Source organism: Bombus affinis, chromosome 15 (genome assembly GCF_024516045.1).
Source record: "Bombus affinis isolate iyBomAffi1 chromosome 15, iyBomAffi1.2, whole genome shotgun sequence".
Classification (NCBI taxonomy): domain Eukaryota; kingdom Metazoa; phylum Arthropoda; class Insecta; order Hymenoptera; family Apidae; genus Bombus; species Bombus affinis.
The window spans coordinates 9,863,908-9,884,817 of NC_066358.1; the positions used below are offsets into that span (position 1 = coordinate 9,863,908).

Below are 20,910 nucleotides of genomic sequence, written 5' to 3' on the forward strand. Positions count from 1 at the left end.
ATTTGTTAAAATAGAATATTTTCCTGTCAATTATAAGTTTGTGCCAATATCAGCACTTGTTGAATTAATATAATGTAGTGTTTTTATTTATATGTATTTGTCCTTAGATGTAGACACATAGATATAGACTTTCTTTCTGTGAAATAATAAACAATATATGTATATATAGGTGCATTATTTTCATCGTTCTTCCAGTAATTGATGTAGCAACTATTATATTGTGTAGTTCAAATTAAACAAGTAAATCAAATAACTTATATAGATATTTATTCTCTTTTTTAAATTGCCAGAGACTTGTTTCACACTTACAAATCACAACATAGATAGGTCTTTATCATTGGGTAGAATACTAAACGATTACGTATTCTAAAACTTATTTGCAAACAAGCTGTGTTTAACAAATATCGTTCATGTGATAAAACATGAAAGGAGGTGAGGCATCGATAGTATAAAAATATTGTGTTGTATAGTCATAACAATCACATTGTATTCCGAGAAAGGAATGAACTTAAAGTATATTTAATTTTATTTGGTGGTTGAAGCGTAAAATATCTGTATACATATATATCGATGATTTCTTTTTCCAAGAAAAATAGAATCTTCTATCTACTTCTATATTATTTATGTCCGTTTTAAGTTGTTCCTAAGTCGACATAACAGTCTCGAGAATGTAAAAAATAAATTATCTTTTTGTATCAAAATTAAAAAGGTAACGATAAGAATAAATTAGCAACCAAAGAGAAAGAGGGAGAGTGACGTCTTTTAAGTCCTTTTCAAAATATAAGAAATAGGAACGCGCTCTGTAATACGCTCGAGGTTTACGTATATATGTACATTGGCGGTGTACGGATATGTCGTTGAAACTAAAATCTTGAGGGGAGAAGACAACGTATTCCTTCACGATGTACGCATGGAATGCAATGACAATAACGAGGACAGTCTGCTGACAATAGTACCGCGTTGTCTTCCCCTATCCTTAGGTATACCTATCAAGCGATACAGTCTAATACACGTTTAAACAAAAAGACTAGCATTACACAGTGATTATTGTTGTTGTGTTGCCATTGTTGCCATCAACAAAACCAGTGCTATTACTGCTAATTACCTGAAATAAGAAACGTCGATAAAAAGTAAAACTTTATTCACAATATTACCTACAATTGTAATAAGTTCATCAAGTTACCTAATAACATTCACGAATCTTCATTCATACTCCTTTCGATGTTTCTTTACTGAAATACATTAATAGACAGATTGCAAAGACGACGCTTTTTTGCCCCTCACCCCCACGAATTTTCCTCGGAATTCCCATCGTGGATTCTTCTTTCCTCTGACTCCAAGATATCTGAAGGGTGATCGCTTTTCAATTTCGTACACAGCGAGATTGTTTCCCCGGTTGTTTACGCCTGTTTGAAGTACCACAATCCGTATTTTATTCGATCGTAATCTTTTTCAACGTTATATAATTTATATAAATACCTTGATAACCGATCGTCGTTTGCGTAGGGCTCGAATTAGATCCGTAAATCTCCTCAACGTTTCTTTTACCTCTCATCCCATGAAAACCCATGCGAGCTCTTTTAAACGAATCGCTACCGCTTTCTATATCTTGAAAATCCGCAGCCCTTTTCTCGTAATCTGACGGATTCATCGAATAATCTAAATAATCATCGAACGTATCCTTCCTACGTTGCAGCCCCTGAAAAGTTTCACTAGATCTTTTAACATTCGCACTATTTAATACGAATACATAATGTGCACAATGCTCATATACAGTGCAATTTCTTTCGTTTATATCGCACACAAAGCATTGGGAAATACTTTACATACTTTACTCACCTGAAACTCCATAACGTCTTGTTTATCAAGATCTTGCCACGGATCAAGAATTAATTTTTTGCCCCTCATCCCGTGGAATCCCATTGGAGCTCTCTTCTCCCACAAGAATTCGCCTTCCTTATCGAAAATATTTGGATATCCTTCCATCGATAATATTCTCTTTTCATAATCTTCTGGATAATCGATCACGTACATGTCTTTGCTTCTTGGATCTTGGAATCTCGTGGTAGTCTTTTTAATTTCATCTAAGATCTGCGCGTATAGAAAACGTATATAGGTATAATCATAATATTCGGACAAGGAAACAAAGATTATTCTTATTCTATTACTTCTTTCAACGCTTTTATTTCTTTCGCAAGGTAGGCTCTTGGTTTACAATAGAAACGGAGCTTTTTTTTTTTTTACCGAAGTAAGTATGCAGCGTATGCAATGGTGACGTAAATTTTTAAGTTTCATCGTTGTAAATTCTATCGTTTCCCAAGAGCGTAGTTTAAAGAGCGCGTTGAATTTGTTTCTTTTCCATTTGTTAAGGACTATTGAAAGACGTTACAGGCGTAAAAAGGGGAAAAAGAAGGGAGGAGAAATAAATCGATGCAAACGAGTAAAAAGTAATATTTCTTTGCCTCGCGTCACACTCTTCAAATGATCTTCGAAATTTCAGGTTCACTGTTTGCCTACCTCCTCGAGAGATTTCTTGCCTCTCATTCCTTGAAATCCCATCGGTGCACGTTTGTAGTATTCGTCATCCAACGAAGCTTTCTTGCCTCTCATGCCTTGAAAACCCATCGGCGCACGCTTATTAGTCTCCTCGGGGAAAAGTTGATTTTCAACGTCAGCGATTATCGAGTTTTTCTTTCCACGCATTCCCTGTACACACGCAACCACGCATTATGCATAATGTCAATAAATTGCTGAAAGATGTGCACGCTAAACGAATAGGTAATTACAGCAACTATATAAGATTACTGGTCAAATAATAATATTGTATAAATAATAATGTTATAAAATAATAATTCTCGAAAGAATAACATAATAATGCAAAAGGAATAATATAATATTATACAAATAACAATTATTTCATAAATGATTTTAGATGCTTTACCTGGAAGCCCATGATCGCACGTTTCAAAATTCCAAAGTCCTCCGAATCCAAAGAGTCAAAATTCTTTTTCCCGCGCATTCCTTGAAATCCCATAACGGCACGTTTGTCGGAGAGAACATTTTCTGACATGGACTCTTCGGCGATCGCGAATGTGACGGATACCATTAACAAAAACGTCGAAGGGATGATCATTCTGTAAAGGATTAGATCATCGTTATTAATCTGTTACCCCGAGTTCTTTGTTTTATTTTATAAATTACGCATACTTTTAATTCAACTTTTTCTCATCGAAGCATGGGATATTCTCGGCAAGGCACTTTTATCGTTCGTTGTCCTGGCTCGTATACCAGGATATTTCTCCCACGAAGCTATGGTTTAAGTAATGGAATTTTACTCAGTTTATCTTATCGCGCGGCATACACATTCCCGTATACATATATATGGACAATACACGTAAAAGACCGAGATTATTAATTCGTAAATAAAGTCCATGACAAATGCACGAAGAATGGTCAGTTATTTGATTGACAACGTCATCGGTATTGGGTAGACCGGCCTATGTCTACGTGTCAAGAATGAAATGATATTTTGCGGCAATTCAGATCGACAGACAGCTGTTCGTCTATTCTACATATTTTAAAATTCGTACGAATCCGCTCATACCGACTCTTATCGTTGTCAACTACGGTATCGACGTAAAGTAATTTACAGGACGCTGCGTTTGAATTTCAAATATCGTCGCTTCTTTCATCAAAAGGGCGTCGTGTACGTTTTATCGTCTATTACCTTGATTGTGTCTTAGTAAACGGATGTTTTATGAATACTAGATGAGAAATAAAGCAACGCAATTCCTTTCTTGCCGTAACTTTTACGCATATTATTGCTTGACACCTCGCCTCCCTTGTATATTTTAAAACCCATAGATATACGTTTGCCTGTTTAAAATACGTTTTTCAATTTTTCAGAACGAGAGAGAGAGAGCGTCGAAACGAAATAAGAATAGTTTCTAGAAAGTTGGTACGAGGTAGAAGAATATAAGAAGAGTGGTAAAAGACGGAATAATTTTTGATGAAAAACCCGAGGATCTTTGTAGGTAACTTGACATTTTATCGACCGATAGCCGATTAATCGGCTTTCTGTCGTCGACAATCTTTCTCATTATTTGAATAGTAATTTGTTATTTAGTACTAAGGCACATTGCTCAGTTGCGTCAATTGCGTTGCTTTGTAAGCTCCCACAGTTTTATACCAATTTGAGAAACTTACCGTTCGCGATGAACGAGAAAAACGGTATTGGAGAATCTAAACGGAAACAGAGTCTGAGCTGCCGGTCGGACGTGCGTATGCTGTCGAACGGCTAGCGGTCAGCAAAATGTTAATAACACAAATTATCGAATACAAGAGGCCATTTATTAATCAGGACATCGGCATATGTGGAACAATTCTATTCGACGTTTCTCGACGGCCAAAAACGTTACGAACTCGATAAATAGCCAAATAATCGCGTAATGTACATTAACGAGCGTATCATCGTCTTTCGTCGATCGGTAGTGGATAGTGGGACCACGGATATCGCTTTGTAAATTTAAACGATGCGGTAAACCGGTGTCGGATCGTATAGCTTGATTAAAACGCCTCTCGACATCGCATCTCGTAGTAGCGCCTCATTGCCCTCGTGGTTTCTCTCATCATCGTCCGTTCGTATTTGAAATTTATGGTTTCATTTCGTTTAACTTTGTGACGCCGCAACAGCCTTCGTCCGATTCTTTACGTTTAAATGAGGTAATCTCTCGCGAACGAAAAATTTCAGGGGACAATTTTTTTTAAACAAAAGTTTGTTTCTGATCTCTTAAGATCGTGACGAATTACCAACTCCGCCGTTTTGATTTTCTTCACAAGAATGGCGAGTTAGAGCCTTACACTGTATTCTTTCCATCCTTTGAATATTATATCGACCACTTTACTTCGAATGTTTCGTATAATTCTACATATTACACACGTCTCTTAATCTTTCACAAATCTTTCATAAATGCGTGAACATCCGTTGTCTAGCGAATAAGTAAACAGATCGAGCGAAGATTTTTAAGCTTCTACGCAAAGCTAAGCTTACCGTAAGTACAATTTACCATTTAGTCGCGATGAATCGATAAATTTGAACATACACGGTAGCTCGTTTAAAACTTTCTTTTGGACAGGGCAGAGTTAAATTGACGAAGAATTTGAAACTGATCGGCAAATGATCCGCGTTAACGAATAGAACCGTGGGTGACCGTCGAGGTCAGCTCGTTGGTTGACGTAGAGTAAACGGAGCGATGATTTCCCGACTCGATAAAGTGACCGATAGAAAGGGAGAGGAAGGATAGATTGGCGGGTATTCGGGGAAGACAAGGGAGTAGCATCGTTGCTTCAGGTGATGTCGTATAGATTCTACGCTAAGCCCCGGCTCTTCTTCACGGGTCGGTCACTCGTGTAATCGTTGGAAACAAGCCGTCTTTGTATTCCATATTTTCTCTCAAAATCAATGATCCGCGACCAACAAACTTTTATTTGAGACACAATCCGATATTCGATGAGATCATTTTCTTACGAGCAACCGTTGCATACTAATTTGTACTTTCGTTGAAAATTCTTTCATCCAGAGCATTGTACTCTGTTTGACGAGCATTACGCCGCTTCAATTATTTTATTCTGTACTTGGTATATGATATTTCTCGTCTTGGTATATGATGTTTAATTACGAAAACGATTCTAAGCTCAAAAGACGAGAAAAAAAAAGAAAAAGAGAAGATTCCAAATGAATCGTTGTGGCTGCGTTTAAGTTCAAGTATGATACATTATTTCGACTGAGTAGCTACATACGGGGATGATTTTTTTTCAACGAAGGTGAAATAAAAATAGCTACGTTCACTGTACGGTAAGTAACGTTGCAATCTACAGCTGCGCACTGAAGTTGAATGGGGACGGAACGCGATCGGATGAGATCGAGAGGTAGGCGTATGTAAGTACGTGTATCTGCGTGCACGCGTGCATCCGTGTATGTGCACAAAGGATTAAAAAAGAAAAAAGTAGGAAAAAGGATGGGGGAAAGATAGAAAAACACGTGGAAACCAATACGAAACGGATTCGAATCATTGGTCTTTTGTTCCGTGGTAATCAATCTTTGCGTTAGGTTCTTCACGGTATCATTGTCGCAACGTCACGAGAGAGCCAAGAATGACCTTTACATTTACTCTTATCTTTACCTTTGCCTTTACCTTCGCTTATACTTCTATCTTCACCCTAACCAATAGTTTACCCTTAAACTTAACTTTAACTTTACGCGGTTTCCTCTGACCAACACGAGAGACAAATATACGGACGTTATTTACTTCTCAACATACAGTGGCCCATGAAAGTGTTCGAACGCTTATAGAAACCTTTGTATCAAATCCCTGATTTCATCTGATTTGAAAATAGCTGCATACGCAGCGGAGATCCGCGCGTGTTTTTCCTAACGTAGCCGCGATCTCTACTACACATACCGTAACGATTGTATTAATAATTTGCTTCAATGAAAACCTACTAATTGGACATCGGAAGTAAAAAAGAAAAAAAGATATTAATTTCCAATGACCTTTCCAAGTATCGACGAACAGATTCCTACGAAACGAGTTGGTTATTAGACAGAATCGTTAGTTCCTTCGCTTTATTCCGAGTTACATGAAATTAAAAAACATAAATGATACAAATAAAATTATCTTCATCGCCATCCCCTTATAACCTGATTTCGAGAGAAAAGAAAAGATCGGCCAACGCGTAATAAGCATCCGCATATTTCGTAAAGGATCGCGTGGTTGCGTGTGTTGCGTTTCGAGGTAATTTGTTCGGCTTGTGCTTCGATTATTTGCATCGAGAACAGAGTTGTTCGAGTCGAACGAACGTTCTAAAGGTTTCGCGTTAAAACTCAGCTGTTTGCTAGAAAAACAGCACCGATCACGATAAATAAAGGGGAGAAAAACCCTCTTCCCTTCTCTGGACCAAGTATCGGAGAGAAACTGGAAAAAGGAAAAACGGTTGTCATTGTAGCAGGAAAGAAATTATGAATGATTACCAGGGAAAGGTCGTGGTTGAGAAATCACTCGGAGATAAAATTGTGCACGTGTCGTAATATGGTTTTATAGGTCTGGTACTTGCAATTCATTTACGTAGACACGTATTGTTGGATCCAGTAAAAGAGACCGCAAATTGTAAGCATCGTTGCTATTTCGATGGAACGTGTTTCGATGAATCTTTGAAAATCTTCTTTCAAGTCGCTGATTCTTTCAATAGCGTAGTCGATGAAATGATTTCTCGAACGAATATCTGGCATGTTTCATCGTAAATTGTACGATGATCTTCTTTTATCTGTCAGATTTCACGTTTTCGTTGTATTATTTATTATGTATTTATAGGCGTGATCGGGAAATTTCTATCTTTTGCTCATCGTTGAACGATGAAACTCAATGCTCAACTCATTGTTAATTCTTTGGAATCCAGTCAATTCTTTTAACCTAAAAGGCCACAATCTTACCGATTATCGATGAAACGAAGTTTAACTAAATTCGCGAACGTCTCCATACGACAGAATCGATTTACATATCAACATCGTGTTACATATAACCTAGTATTCGTTTATTTAAATTTAGGACAACGATCGGCGAATAAAATTTAATTAATTTCTGTACCAGAAACGTATAAATTAAATTACTTTCGTTGAAAAGCTCGATCGGGCAGTTGTTCGGAAATGCGTTGAATATTCTTCGTTGTTAAATCAAACCATGACGGTCACGCGTACGCGTGCTACCGTTTCAACGATCGGGAATAATTAGAGAGATTTGTCCGTAATGCAAATGAAAAATTGCAAAGGCGCAATTTGCGCAAGTTGCAAGAAGATCGCAAAAAATGGTTTGTTACAATATTTACGGAGCTCGATAGATTTCTACGAGAGATCGATAGCAGAACCGTTAACACGGTTGGGATATGGTGCGTAAGATCGAAAGAAAATTGCACGAAGTCCTCGTTGGATCGTCTGACTTACGAAGAGGAAAGTACAGTAAGGGATGGAATAAATGTAAGTTTTGTGAAAAAAGTTTTACGGGGATTTTCATTCCTTTTTCTTTTTTGAAGAGAACGCAGACCTTTGTTTTCTTGTTTCGTAGTTGTGATTTTGTTCGAAGGCCAATACAACTGCTTTTTTAAACTAGTCTAACGAGAAACGTACGTGAAAGGACCAACTTATGTCAAAAATCTCGCAATTGGGTCTTCCTATTTGCAATTTCGATGATCATGGGCGTTATTGGGACATTTTTACAACCTACGACCATTAAATAAAAAATAATCAAGTTTAAGAACGAAAGCTACCAAGAGTAAAAATTACATTCGTGCGGTTAATTGATGAAAAGTGGAAAAGCTTGTTTGATAGATACCCTCTGCGACCTGTTTATTATTTTCGCATCGAACTGTCCACTTTCTCATCTATTTCTGATAAAAGACGGTTCAAACAATCCGAAGATATTTCGATGTATTTTTATCGAAGAAATTATTTAAAGGTTTGAGGGAAGAAAAAGGGCGTCGATTATTAAAAGGAAGAAGGATTAGGAAAGGATGACTTGCGATAGAAACATCGACTTTATATAGCTGTAACGTCGGTCTTAGTCTTAGTCACGTAGCAATGTTCGAAATGTAAATAACATCGATCGTCGCGATATAAATATTTATAATAAATCGTATTGTTTTCTCAGGAGAATAAAATTGGTTGTCCTCGGAGAGAACACAAAGCTAGAAAGTTGAAAAGGTTCTTGGTTCGAAAGAGGTTCGGGGAAGTTAACGAAAGAAAAGATAAACATTTTGTAAGTTGCGAAAACAACGTGCAAATGCGTTGCGATCGGAGAACACCGGCGGAAAAGCAGAAGAAAAAGAAAAAGGAATATGGAGGAGGAGCGAGAGGAAAAAGAAGAGGTACCATGCAAACAGATAAACACTCGACGAGGCAGAAAATTGTTCGGCCGCTTCTGCGAAGGCGGAGCAGAAAAAGGACGAGCGATGCAAGTGATATATACATAGGTCTGAGTATTGGTTTTGTTCGGAAAACGTCGATACCTTTGGTTGTTTCGAGCATCGTTCAAGGCATATCCAATGGTCGCGTAAAACAAGCAAGGACGATCTTGATTCAGAGAAGAATAGTCGCGTTGCGGGCGAAACGTTTTCAACTCTTCAACAACGCCGTTTCCCAGCCAACGCTAGAAACGAGAGGAAGAACCATACATCGTAGGTGTAAGGAATCGAGGATTCACGAAGAATTTGAAATTTACTAGCACATTGAGAGTTCTCAAAGAGCAATGGAATCTGAGAAAAGAATATTTAGTATTATGAAAACAATGTCTTCTTCTACTTCTTTTTTTATAAACGGATAGATGGAAGATATCCGGGTATAAAATGGTAGCGAACAGAGCTAGAAGATAGCGTCGATGGTAGACAACCGAATGATAACGAAGGGCTATTTATCGAAGAATTATCATAAAATAATCGATACGAAGCTCGGAAATAAGATTGCTACGATTTTCGGTGAAAACGATTTGTAGCGTTCTAGCGAGCTACTTTTCGAAGCAAGATTCATCGAAACTTTTATTATCGGGACGTTTCTTCGTTTCTTAGTTGTCAAATTGGTTCGCGATTCTGCGATCAGCGAAACTTTTCAACTACGTATACATATTGTATATAAGATTGTATGCCTTGCAACCTGTTGCTGTCCGAGGTTGAACACGGTCGAATTCCATCGACGAAAGCTCTTGCAGAGGAAAATCGTCTTCAGAAGAAAGTGCGAAAAAAACATGGATGTATCTGAGAGGAACGGAAAAAATGGTTGTAATAAATTGATTTTTGTAGTTTCTGTTCACCTTCCTCGTACAGAGACCCGAGAAAGTACGCAGTATAAAGAAAGTGCGAGTGTTAAATTTCATTACGATGTCAGAAAGGCAGAAGCTTAACAAGTTTTTCTAACAGACGCTTGGATAGATATAATCATCCTCGCAACTGCGATTAAGCATGGTACGTTATTTCATGAAATTATTAGAACGAAGCAGTACAAATGAAGGATGCTGTAAGCGAAAGCAAGTAACAGGTATAATACAAGATAATATTTCGAGAAAGTTTCTATATAAGTAGAACGGATACAGAAACGCGGAAAGCTCTCTCTCTCTCTCTCTCTCTCTTACTCTCTCTCCCTTTCCTTCTTTGCTCGTTTCCAATCATCCGCGTGGATAGCAAGGAAGCATCGCTTATACTTTGCAACCCATATTTTGCTAACGATGCGACTTCGATCTCATACTGGAGTCGAGAGTTGGAAAACGATGCTGTCGTTACTGTTGCCACCAGCCTGACAACGTTCCACCCCACGAAAGTAACGTCTGCTGGAGGAAGCAAGCAAGCTAATCGAATAAACGACAAATTGCACGCTAAATTGCAAAATCGTCGCGACGACTAGCTCCGGTGTTTGTTAAATTATGTTTCTTCTACTGTAAAGTAACCAAGTACTCGATAACTTATTCTCCTTCGAGGCTCGAACGATTACCAGAGTAATTACACGAGCGAGCTTTACAATTTGATCTCACGATCTCTTCTCTTCCCTTCAGTTACCTTTCCTTGCCTTTCCCGTGTTTCGTCGTTTATTTGCCGAGATAACCATTTACTTTAATAGACGAAATACAGTTAAACGAATGTCGAAGCAGAATAAACGGAGAAATAGCGGTGGAAAGATGGATGCGTGAGAATACGGTTCCCCGAACTCAAACGAGAACAGGTGTTTGTTCAATATTCATCGTCGATTAATAAACGTACGAGGCGCCCTTAAGCACGCTCACGCGTACGCAATTTAGAACCTTTTAAAGGTAACCGCGAGTAAGCACGAATGCCGCAATTTCACCTAAAAACTTGATCTCGTTTCCGAGGACTCTTAGTTAAATTGTCGATAAATGTCCTGTATAATACTGTTCGACGTTCTTCGATTTCTTATCAATTCTTTACGGAAACCTAATTTGTACGCGTTTTCATTGATTACTGCCGTCGTTAATTACGTTTCTTGCCTTGGAGAAGAAATTTTCTAACTTTTTCTTAAACGAATTACATTTTCTAACATTACGCGCGTCTCGAGGTCCTTCAATCGCAAACCTTTAATCCCTTTAGTCTAATGAGACAAAGGTGAATGGGAGTAAGACGAAGGCATTTTTTAAAAACGTCCCATAATTAATTCGATTGCATAGAAACAACGATTATCTCTTTCTTCGATCATTTTCATTAATTCTCTTTCCTCTCCGAAGACCTATTCTTCTTATTCTAAAAAGATTGTTTTCTTCGATGAAATTTTGTGTCGTCATATCACACGAGCGTCGAATTTCTTTAATCGTAAATTTTTCTTTATACATGTTTTATATTTAGTCGGATAGTACATATTTTATTATTTTAATTTTCCTTTCTATTCGAACATCCTCTTCTATAGAAATATTTTAACGTCGATCGTCTTTCTTTCTTTCCTTCTTTCCTTAGAGCGATTCTCATTCCGATGAAATCTCAACGCAAATTTTTAATTAACAGACCATTATACAAGAAGAGTCTAAAAAGTATTTGGCCACGTAAACGTGGGAAACGCGACGCGGTGTGTGCATTGTGATGAGACGACGATCGATGAAAGCTGAATATATGAAAGTTTGATATTGCGTGTTTGCTCGCGTCTTGTGTCATAGCAATTTTACAGTTTTGAATCGTCCGATATTTATCCGTTCGGAGAAGCCGCGAGATTATTGCCGCTATTAGAAGCATACACACGTATACGAATGTATGCGTGTATATCGACTGTATATCGAATGTATATCGACAAGTGCCATGTGATATACGAGCGTCGACAAGCTTCACTTACCGCCGATTCGATTCATTTCTGCCATTCCTGGTAATTACGCGGGATATTAATTATTAATCAGAGTAGATTGTCGCGCATCGTCTTTCGTAACGATCGCACAGTTTACGGTTCTATCTAAAAATAAAAGAGACTTCAATTCAGACGACAGGCCATGCTATATTTTTGATCGTCGTACGATTCAAGTTTTCCTGCAGTTTCGCGTAATTTCATCGAGGTCGCGTAGAATCTTCTTCTTGCGCGTTTTATGAAAATACGAAAGCCTAGAGTACGAAAATCAGTACATTACGTATGCTTAGAGATGAGAAGCCATAGTCACCAAAAACGTGATCATCGATCAACGTTATAAATTGGAAAGTAGAGAAAAGCGATGAGGTTCTTAAAATAGTATTTTTGACATTCGCATTGGAATTCCCAGTCGCTTATGCTACCTTCTGAACACAAATATTTCCTTCTTTTTCGGAAATTCAACGTAATCGTTCACTTGTGCAAGGAGAACGAGGGAAGGAAAAGTGGAATTGATCAGCCTGCCATTTGAGAAGCTGTCGTGTATTTTCTTCGACAAAAAATATTATGGACAGAGTGTAAAAGATCTTCGTTATTTGGCATTCGGATGCCACTATTGTATCGCGTTATCCTGTACCATACGATAGCATAGAACTCTATGATTTCAAAGCGCGATCGTCTATTGCGTTGAAAATTAAACCGCTGCTCATTATTATCGAGAACGAACCTCGCCTCAACATCCTATCACGTTTGAGATAAATTTTGGAAAGACTAGGCGAAAGAAAAGGAACTACTTAGCGCGTGAAATATGCGTATCCACTTGTAGATACACCACCTGTAGATATGTTTTTCATAGTGTCGCCCGTACTTATGTATACAGACGTATATACGTATAGTACGTATGCGTATAATGGAATATTAACGAATTAAAGCGATGGACAAGATTAGCTTGTACGCAAAGTGGAACTCTATTTTATTCCGAACGATAGCGGACTAATTTCATTGAGAATAATTGACAAATCTTCGTAACAAAAACGCCTTCGGGCATTGTACTAAAGTTGAGAAACATAAATAACCTTGTCAGAGTTATCATCAAATCTCTTTTCCCTTTTGAGGAATAAGTTACTAGGAAAACTTGTGATTTATCGTTGTAGCGTGCATCGTAGTTTCGTGCTCGGTCTTACACGTGTTCTCGACGAATCGCCTTTTCACCATCCTATAATTATAACGTTTCTGTTCTTTAAACTTTTGAACGATCAAGAAACCAGACGATTATCGTACATCTGCCTTCGTACTGTTATCACGATGAAGTTCGCCACGGTACAGTTGCGCCTGTCAAAGTGCAGATAAAAAATTGCGACAGGTAAGAGGGACGATAGATGGTGGTGTTGCAGATTGTCCTATCGATAATCCTTGCTGGCTGTGTGACGTGGACAAATGTAAAAGGACACAGGGGAATCAGAATCGGAATATAAATGATATCCGACGTATTTGAGAAGAATAAATTTGCCAGAAGATGTCTAAATCTTTTTCTTTCTTCTTTTTTGCCTATATGTGTACGAATATATATACTTGTCGTATGACATACGTATACATATGCGAGATATATACTCACTAAATAACTGTCATATACGTGTCTCTATCTTGCAAGTCACTGCGAAACACGTGCTGTGTTTCACGATGTTTTAATTGAAAGTTATCGGTCATTCTGCGATAACTTTTTTCTTGACACGAGTGGGTGCTCGTGTTTTGTTTGCCTGCAAAGTAACAGTTACAGGTTAAAAGCCTCGGATCGTATTCGTTCAATTTTAAACGGCGTTTTGAAAGCGATCTAGAAATCTGTGGCCAAAGTTTGAAAATCGAAACTTGGATGGTTCCACGATGCAATAATCGCGCTACGTAAATAAATAAGCGACGAAATGAATTCTTTTCATTTATGGTTGGGAACGTTCTGTGGAAATAACAATTCTCTTACTAAAATGTTTCGATCTTGGTAAAAAATTCCAAAGTTAAAAGGTTGTCGGAGCTTTTACGTTTCATTTCGTTCGCACAATTTAACACAATGGTGCGATTGAAAAAAGAATGTTTTCAGTTTTCGTTCTGGGCGAGTTAAGTAAACGGAAAGTCAATTTTTTCCGCAAAAGTCATAAAGAAACGAGTGGAACATTTAGTAGTTACATGCAAGAATAGCGGAAAAATTTGTACGAAGGAATACGTTGCTGGAGAATATTCTTACAAATTGAAAGGAAAATCAACGCTAAACTACGTCTTCTTTGAATCTCCGCACCCGTAACGATAAACGAGGATAAATGAAACTAACTGGAACGTTCGCGCGAGTCCAACGTTCAGATTTTTCATTTTTTTAACCTTGTCTGTTCGGATAATTTGTATTAAAGTTAGACTCAAAACTGTCAGTGATAGTTAATAACGAATAAAAATAAAACTTTGTGTAACGCGTGCGTCGGAGTTCTTTGCGTTTAACCAAATGAAAGGAACGATGAAAGCAACCAAGTCCACGCGGAATATAGTTCGTAAACCGCCCGTATTTTATCTCTACCATATTTTTTCTTTGATGTATATGTTGTAGACATATATTTTATAAGATCACAGGCATCGTGTTACACGTTTTTCTGTAAACTTTGTAAATGGAAATATCACCGAATAGCGTTTTCCGATCTTCGTTTAAGCGATGGTCGATAAGTAGCCAATTACGAGTGGATTAGCGACCGATTAACCCGCAATGAGAAAATGCTCGGTTTAGCCAGATAGTACGAGTTAAGAGCTTCGAAACTATACCTACATTGATCCTAGTTGATCGTCGATTTACGGTGTAAATTACAAACGAGTTTCCAATGGAGTAGGGAACTAGTTTCAAGCACTTGGAAATTTTTCCTCTACTTTTTTCCTCTACACCTTTCGATGCGATTGCGTTAGATACGAAAGCTTCTAAATCGAAAAGTCTTCTTTCTCTGTCTATTTATTTATCTACGAAACTCCTCTGAAATTCATTGTTGTTCCTATGACGGTCGTACTGTGTCTTACTATTTGCTTAACGTATTCTGCGAAGTTTATCACAATACACCCTTTGTTACGTCCAAGCGTCCACGTTTTATCGCGAATACACCTAATTTGACGATGATTAGAATCGTCTACCCTTTGAATTAAGTTTTACCTTTTGCACATGCTTGCCTCTTTTGCAACAAATTTTCAACGATAAACTACCCTATTATCTTCACACAAATATTCACACTTTTGTCATAAATGTTTGTCAATAAATTTAATAAATACATTCTGTCAATAAATTTATCTCACATTGATTCCGTGTAAGAATCCTTTCAACGTTAATTCTCTCCGGGTTGATCGTTTATATTCTAAAAGTAATACTTAAGGTACCACGCGGATGATAATGGTTAGAAAGATATTTACACGACGTTTTAAAGTATCAAGTATGAAGATAGTAATGAAGTATAAGAATAAAAGGAATTCGACGATTTGAGGTTTCTATCTTAAGCGAATTAGCGACGATCATTTAAACGAGAAGCGCGAATCGATAGATTGGCGAGTGATGTAAGCGAATTGTTTTCGTTTAGAAGAGGAAAGCGACGAGTAGTACGAGTCGACGTATGATTAGACGAACGGAACCATTTGCTTGATTAAAGCACGCGTTTCCAAATACCTTGGTAACTGTGTTATTTTGTCAGATTGAGTTAATTAAAAGTATAAAATATTAACGATCACAATGGAGTAACGTGTTCTTATCGTTGTAAAGGTCTTGCAACTTTGTAATTATATACGTCGTTATATTTAGATGCAATTCGTATCGTGCAAGTTTTAATTAAATCTCCATCCTTAAAAACGTTTCGGATAACATTGATATATATATAGATATGACAAAGAGATCATTTTCGATGGGTTTTCTCTTCCAGATTTACAGTTTTACACTGTATGTAACATTATCGCTGTTTCTCATCTTTCGTCATATGGCTCGCGTGAAAAAAGTGAATGGGCAAAATTTTAATAGGAATAACGAAAGAATAATGATCGAAGTTTTGAAAGAATTTGCGACAAAAAATGCTACCACGTAATCATAATGCGAAACTCTTGTATTATAGCTGTTGATATGCATGCGATAATATGCAAATGACGGCGTTAAACATGACGAGTCGAACATTAAACACAACGTAAGAAGAAAAGAAGAAGCAAATGTATCGATGAAAATTGTGTAAAGAAACAAAACAGGACTGCGTAAGTAATCGGAAACTTGTAATTCCGTAATTTTTCTTGCTGTACGAGAACAATTTTGTAGGAGAAGAAATCGCGTTTTCTTAATCGAGAACCGAAAAAAGTCTGTTTTATCCGGCAATGATAAGATTCGTTCTTAAGTCGCTTTATATCCTTTTCTTATATACGGTACTGGAAGATGAAGTAAAACGAACGACAGATTGAAAGATTGTACAGAGAGAATTGGACCGTGGAACGGTGAAGAGATAAAGCTAATCGCAGTCGTGCCTTCTCACGTGCACTTTCTACGAAAAGAACGGCGGATTATTCGTTTCTCGAAGAAATTGAAAGAACCGCGAAAGAACAGAGCGGTCGATAAGAGGAAAATATTAAATTGTTGAAACGCGGTAAGTAGACGTTAAGAAAAGTAGACCCCTTCGGATTATGCGCATTAATCAGTCAAATGGATGTATTTACGGAACTCGCGTGTTCTTCGTAATAAAATGTTCTTCTTGATTGCGATGCTAATGATACAAATGTAGATGTCGAGCACCAATACGATGTCGTACGATCGTTATGCTGTTTACGTAGCTTACCACGGAAAATATGTGTCAATACGAAGATTTCATCGAGTCTCTGGAACATCGAATTTAAAAATCTGATTGAACTTTTGCGATTATGTTCGATAGTAATGGCGGTAGTTAATTTCGAGCGTACGCGCGCTTTGCGTTGAAATGATCGGTGCGCTTCAGAGGATCGATTAAGTACAAAGAGAACGGTACACTTGAAATGTAAAGTTTTGAATATGGCAATCGGTTGATTAAACGCGTATACGCGTTTCGATACGAGAAATATTATGCTGAAAAGCAACGAACACGCTCGACCAAAGTTTGTCATTCGGATTCATAAACGAATGGTAAATTTGGTAAAATTCAGGATGATGAATTTACATTCGAGAGATACGTTCGACCGTGTGCCAACGAATAGAGAAATCTAAACGGAGTTTGAAACAATCGAGCGAATTCTATACTGGCAAATTAAAGCGTGGCTTTATCCACTGTATAGGATCTTCGCGACAGTTACATTTCATTCGTTCGGTTTGTTTTTAGCTTCATTGTGATTAAAATAACGCGAAAAGTACGAATTGGAACAATGTAGAAACTTGTTAGACGTTATACCTATTCGATCGAACAAAATCGTTCGCAACTTTATCGTTTCGAGGAATGGCTACTTTCAAGAAACTAATTACTCTACTCTCTTAGTCATTGCCTCTTCGATCGATGGCAATACGTTTGTTTAACAATAGCTAGAAAATCGCGGAAAATGCTCTTATAACGGTACGCGCAGTTTTTCAATGTTACAAATATGTTCGTTATTGCTCGATACTTTCGTCGACTCGGACCAATAATCGTTTCTGTCGTTAATGTTTTATGAAACGAAACTCGAACATTTTTTAATTTACCGTCGAATGCTGTTGGTCGTATTTGTACGTTCTATTTGAAAGCCTGTTGCTTCGGAAAATCGTTCATATATGTATACACGATATAAGTACATTAAGAGTGCTGACATTTAACACAAATTGAATGGTTCCCACTGCTTTTATTTTTTAGCTATTTTATTGTAAATTTGTTGCTTTAATTACGTTACACGTGTTTCATAACGTAAAATATTAATTAAAGCAACATTTATTGGAAGTTTTCAACAGACTTAATAATTATGGCTGTGTATGACCGTACGTTTCTACTTTATCACGCAGCATTCCTAAATTGCGAACAATATCGTTCTTCCTCTTTCTCTTTCTTCCTCGCCATCCTTTCGCTCTTTATTTCTCGTTTCACGAATATCTGTACGTATACGGTACACAAATATATGTATATTTACATATGCACGAAAACGCGTTTATAAAAGCATGTGCTAACCGGAGAACGAAAGCACATACGTAACTCGGATGGTTTGCAAATATTGAGACTTGATTTGACTGTGAGAAACATATTTGGCGACTTAAAAGCGAAAGAGAAGGAAAGCAAAGTGACCGAGAAAGGAAATAAGAAGTGTAAATATTAACACCACGTACATCATAGAACGATATTTCAATTTATTATTTCAATGCATTATATTTCGATGTAGTTTTGAATTCTTTATTCGATCACAGTTAACGCTTATGCCGTTCCCTGTATATTTCATGTATCGCCCGAAGCAGTTTCGAACGCGGTGTATTATTTCTGCTTTAAAGTTTACCGAAAACGCGAGGCTGACTTAGCGTGGAATTATTATAGAGACCATATTGATTGCTTAATGATTCGTAAATGATTCAAGAGAACAAGAATAGTAGCGTTATATACGTATCGCGTATATATATGTAGTTATTTCTAATTATAGAAACAAAAAAAATCGACCTGACGACTCGTGGAAAAATTTCATGTGTACCTGTTACTTTGGTAGATGAGCGTAAAGATGTCGTCGTCAGTGGGATAACGATGATTTTCGTTGTCGATTGGCTCGAATTAAAGATTCGTTTACGACTCTCGGAGGAGCAGAGGGCGATTCAAAGTTGAGACCCGATCGACGTGACGGACAACGATGTACTGACGCTCCGCGTGCTTCACCTTTACATAGGCCGGCGTAGTGACGTCACGAATCTGCGGGGACCAATGAGAAAACGAAGCTTGCACCACCATTGGGGATAGAAATCTAACCCCGTACCCCTTTCATCGCAAATACCTCTCGGAGAAACTTGTAGCTATCTCGAATACATAATGTTTGGCTAACCACCGATTTTCACATTGAATCTTCTCCCTTATCAACGGCAAACATTTCCACTTTTTCTTCTTCCACTTGCTTCTCTTCTTGCTTCCGCAGCCTCTCGCATATTCACCCATCTACGAACAAAAATATATCAGTTGGCTAGTCTTGGTAACGATAACGACTAGACAGTGTATATTAATTTTCCATCGCTCCAGTTACCTTCGTTGTAATTTATTATATCAAAGTCCCGTTTCTTTAATTATGTTCGCAAATATATGAATTTGTATAAATTCGCACTCGAATAACGAGGAATATTCTTCTGGTTGGCGATCGCGTATCGGATATCGAGCAACAGAGTTTCGTTACGACCGTCCGCTCTGTGCACCGCAGTTCTCGTTAACTTCGACGCCGACAATAACTTCTTTCGACGAAGAAACGACGTTTTGTAAGTGTTTTCCTCTATCGTCTTATCGTTCCTAAATTACAATCCTCGGTTTTTATTCCGTGTGTTTGTTCGACCGAATAAACGAATAAGAAGGAATTGCGTTCGAACAATTTCGCAAGATCGTTCGATGAAATCGTCGATGGTCCAGAAGAAGAAGACGGTAACGCATCATTTTGCGGCTATTTGCATACGATTAACATAGCTAATATCAAGTTGTAACAAATGTTTCGAAAGTTACAGGTGCGTGGCATAATTTCCTTCGGTTCATTTATATTCATGGGAAGGTACAAATTTCGAAATATTCCACCCACCATATGATTAAAACAAGTATTTGTTCTCGAAACAGTTTTCGTCTAGATGAAAAGTGATGTGCCCCTAAACATACGGGTGTCTGTTTTATCTCAATGCGCTGAAATATCTTTTAAGGTAATGGTGCTACGAAAAAAATGTTTCGTCGGAAATCGCTTGTTACCGAGGAAGAAATTATGCGAGAAATTATGTGAGATTTCAAAATCGATTGAATTTTTTTGAACGGATCTATACATCTTCTTGCATACCATTCGATGCATTTTGTAATTCTCTGCAAAAACGTATCAAGATACTCGAGTCGAGAAGTATTTAGTAATTTGAAAGATATTTTAACTTTACTCTTGTAAAACTCATCGTACGAAGGACGTTTATATTTCCTTTACATTCGTACGATAAGTTTTACAAGATTAAAGCTAAAATACCTCTGAAACTGTTCGTTTCTCGACCGAGATATCGTAATTCTTTATCGTTGGGAATTAAAAAATGCATCGAATGGTGTGTAAGAAAATGCATAGATCCATCTAAAGAAAAAATTAAATTTCCTTTGAAATTCATCCCGACTGTAGCAGGTACAAAAAAGGTATTTGCATCGCATAACGTCTCTCTTCGTAGCGACCAACAAATTCTTCGTAACGTCAATTCCTTAAAAGATATTTCAGTCGACTGAAATTGAACAGACACCCTATATAGAAAATATATTTCAAAATCTATGTTATCGAGAAAAGATAATGTTTTCAAGCGAAACGAACAATATGTTCGTTTCGCAGATAGATAGGCGAAAGCGTCCAAGCAGATGCTTTTGTTGTCGATCAAATCACAGAACAGAGATATCGCATTAATACTCTTTAAACGTTTGAAACAGTTTTAATCAATTGCTCTTATCTACCCTATTTCCAACTAATAATTTGCCTATAAATCGAAACGAAAATTTACATTGTATTATCACATTATATATATATATATTATACATATATATATTCGACTGATCGTATTTTTAATTCGCGTTTGGCCTTTTTTTTCGAAATTGGATTTATTGAGCGTAAAATAGAAATCCAGATAGTTTTGCATATTGATTGTATGGAAAGATAATACGTAACGTTATTATTACTATCCACGATGAGTTGATTTCCATCTGTGAACTACAAGAAAATGATAAAGATGAAAATGCGCGTATGTAATTCATTTTACTAACGTTTCTCGTGTATCTTTGGTAAAAGATCGACTAAAAAACGAAGATAAAAACATTGTAAAAATTCTGGTAGTTTAACGGAGTTGCTTGAAAACGTTTGCTAGTACGGCAGTTTATAAGAAAAGAAAC

General features: G+C 37.3%; 1 protein-coding gene across 3 annotated transcripts; it reads right to left on the reverse strand.

Annotated features, from left to right (window-relative positions):
• Positions 1 to 250: 250 nt before the first annotated feature.
• On the reverse strand, positions 251 to 18,959 carry LOC126925152 (tachykinins). Of its 3 annotated transcripts, none has more exons than XM_050740463.1 (8): positions 18,815 to 18,959; positions 18,528 to 18,732; positions 2,942 to 3,134; positions 2,518 to 2,706; positions 1,840 to 2,091; positions 1,480 to 1,699; positions 1,184 to 1,406; positions 251 to 1,105 (listed from the first exon to the last, which is right to left on the reverse strand). In XM_050740463.1, exons 3-7 carry the CDS (start codon positions 3,131 to 3,133, stop codon positions 1,243 to 1,245), a joined length of 1,017 nt encoding a protein of 338 aa, XP_050596420.1. In that variant the 5' UTR covers position 3,134; positions 18,528 to 18,732; positions 18,815 to 18,959; the 3' UTR covers positions 251 to 1,105; positions 1,184 to 1,242. The 3 variants fall into 3 exon arrangements, with proteins under 3 accessions (XP_050596420.1, XP_050596419.1, XP_050596421.1); XM_050740462.1 differs by having other exon boundaries at positions 18,521 to 18,732; XM_050740464.1 differs by lacking the exons at positions 18,528 to 18,732; positions 18,815 to 18,959 and adding an exon at positions 3,208 to 3,309.
• Positions 18,960 to 20,910: the final 1,951 nt, after the last annotated feature.

Bases quoted from the DNA above. Each gene is read 5' to 3' on its own strand.
- LOC126925152 (XM_050740463.1), bottom strand. From the start codon at position 3,133: ATGATCATCCCTTCGACGTTTTTGTTAATGGTATCCGTCACATTCGCG. The intron at 2,707-2,941 runs GTAAAGCATCTA...GCGTGTGTACAG, and splicing joins GTGCGATCATGGGCTTCCAG to GGAATGCGTGGAAAGAAAAA. The intron at 2,092-2,517 runs GTAGGCAAACAG...CTATACGCGCAG, and splicing joins GCAAGAAATCTCTCGAGGAG to ATCTTAGATGAAATTAAAAA.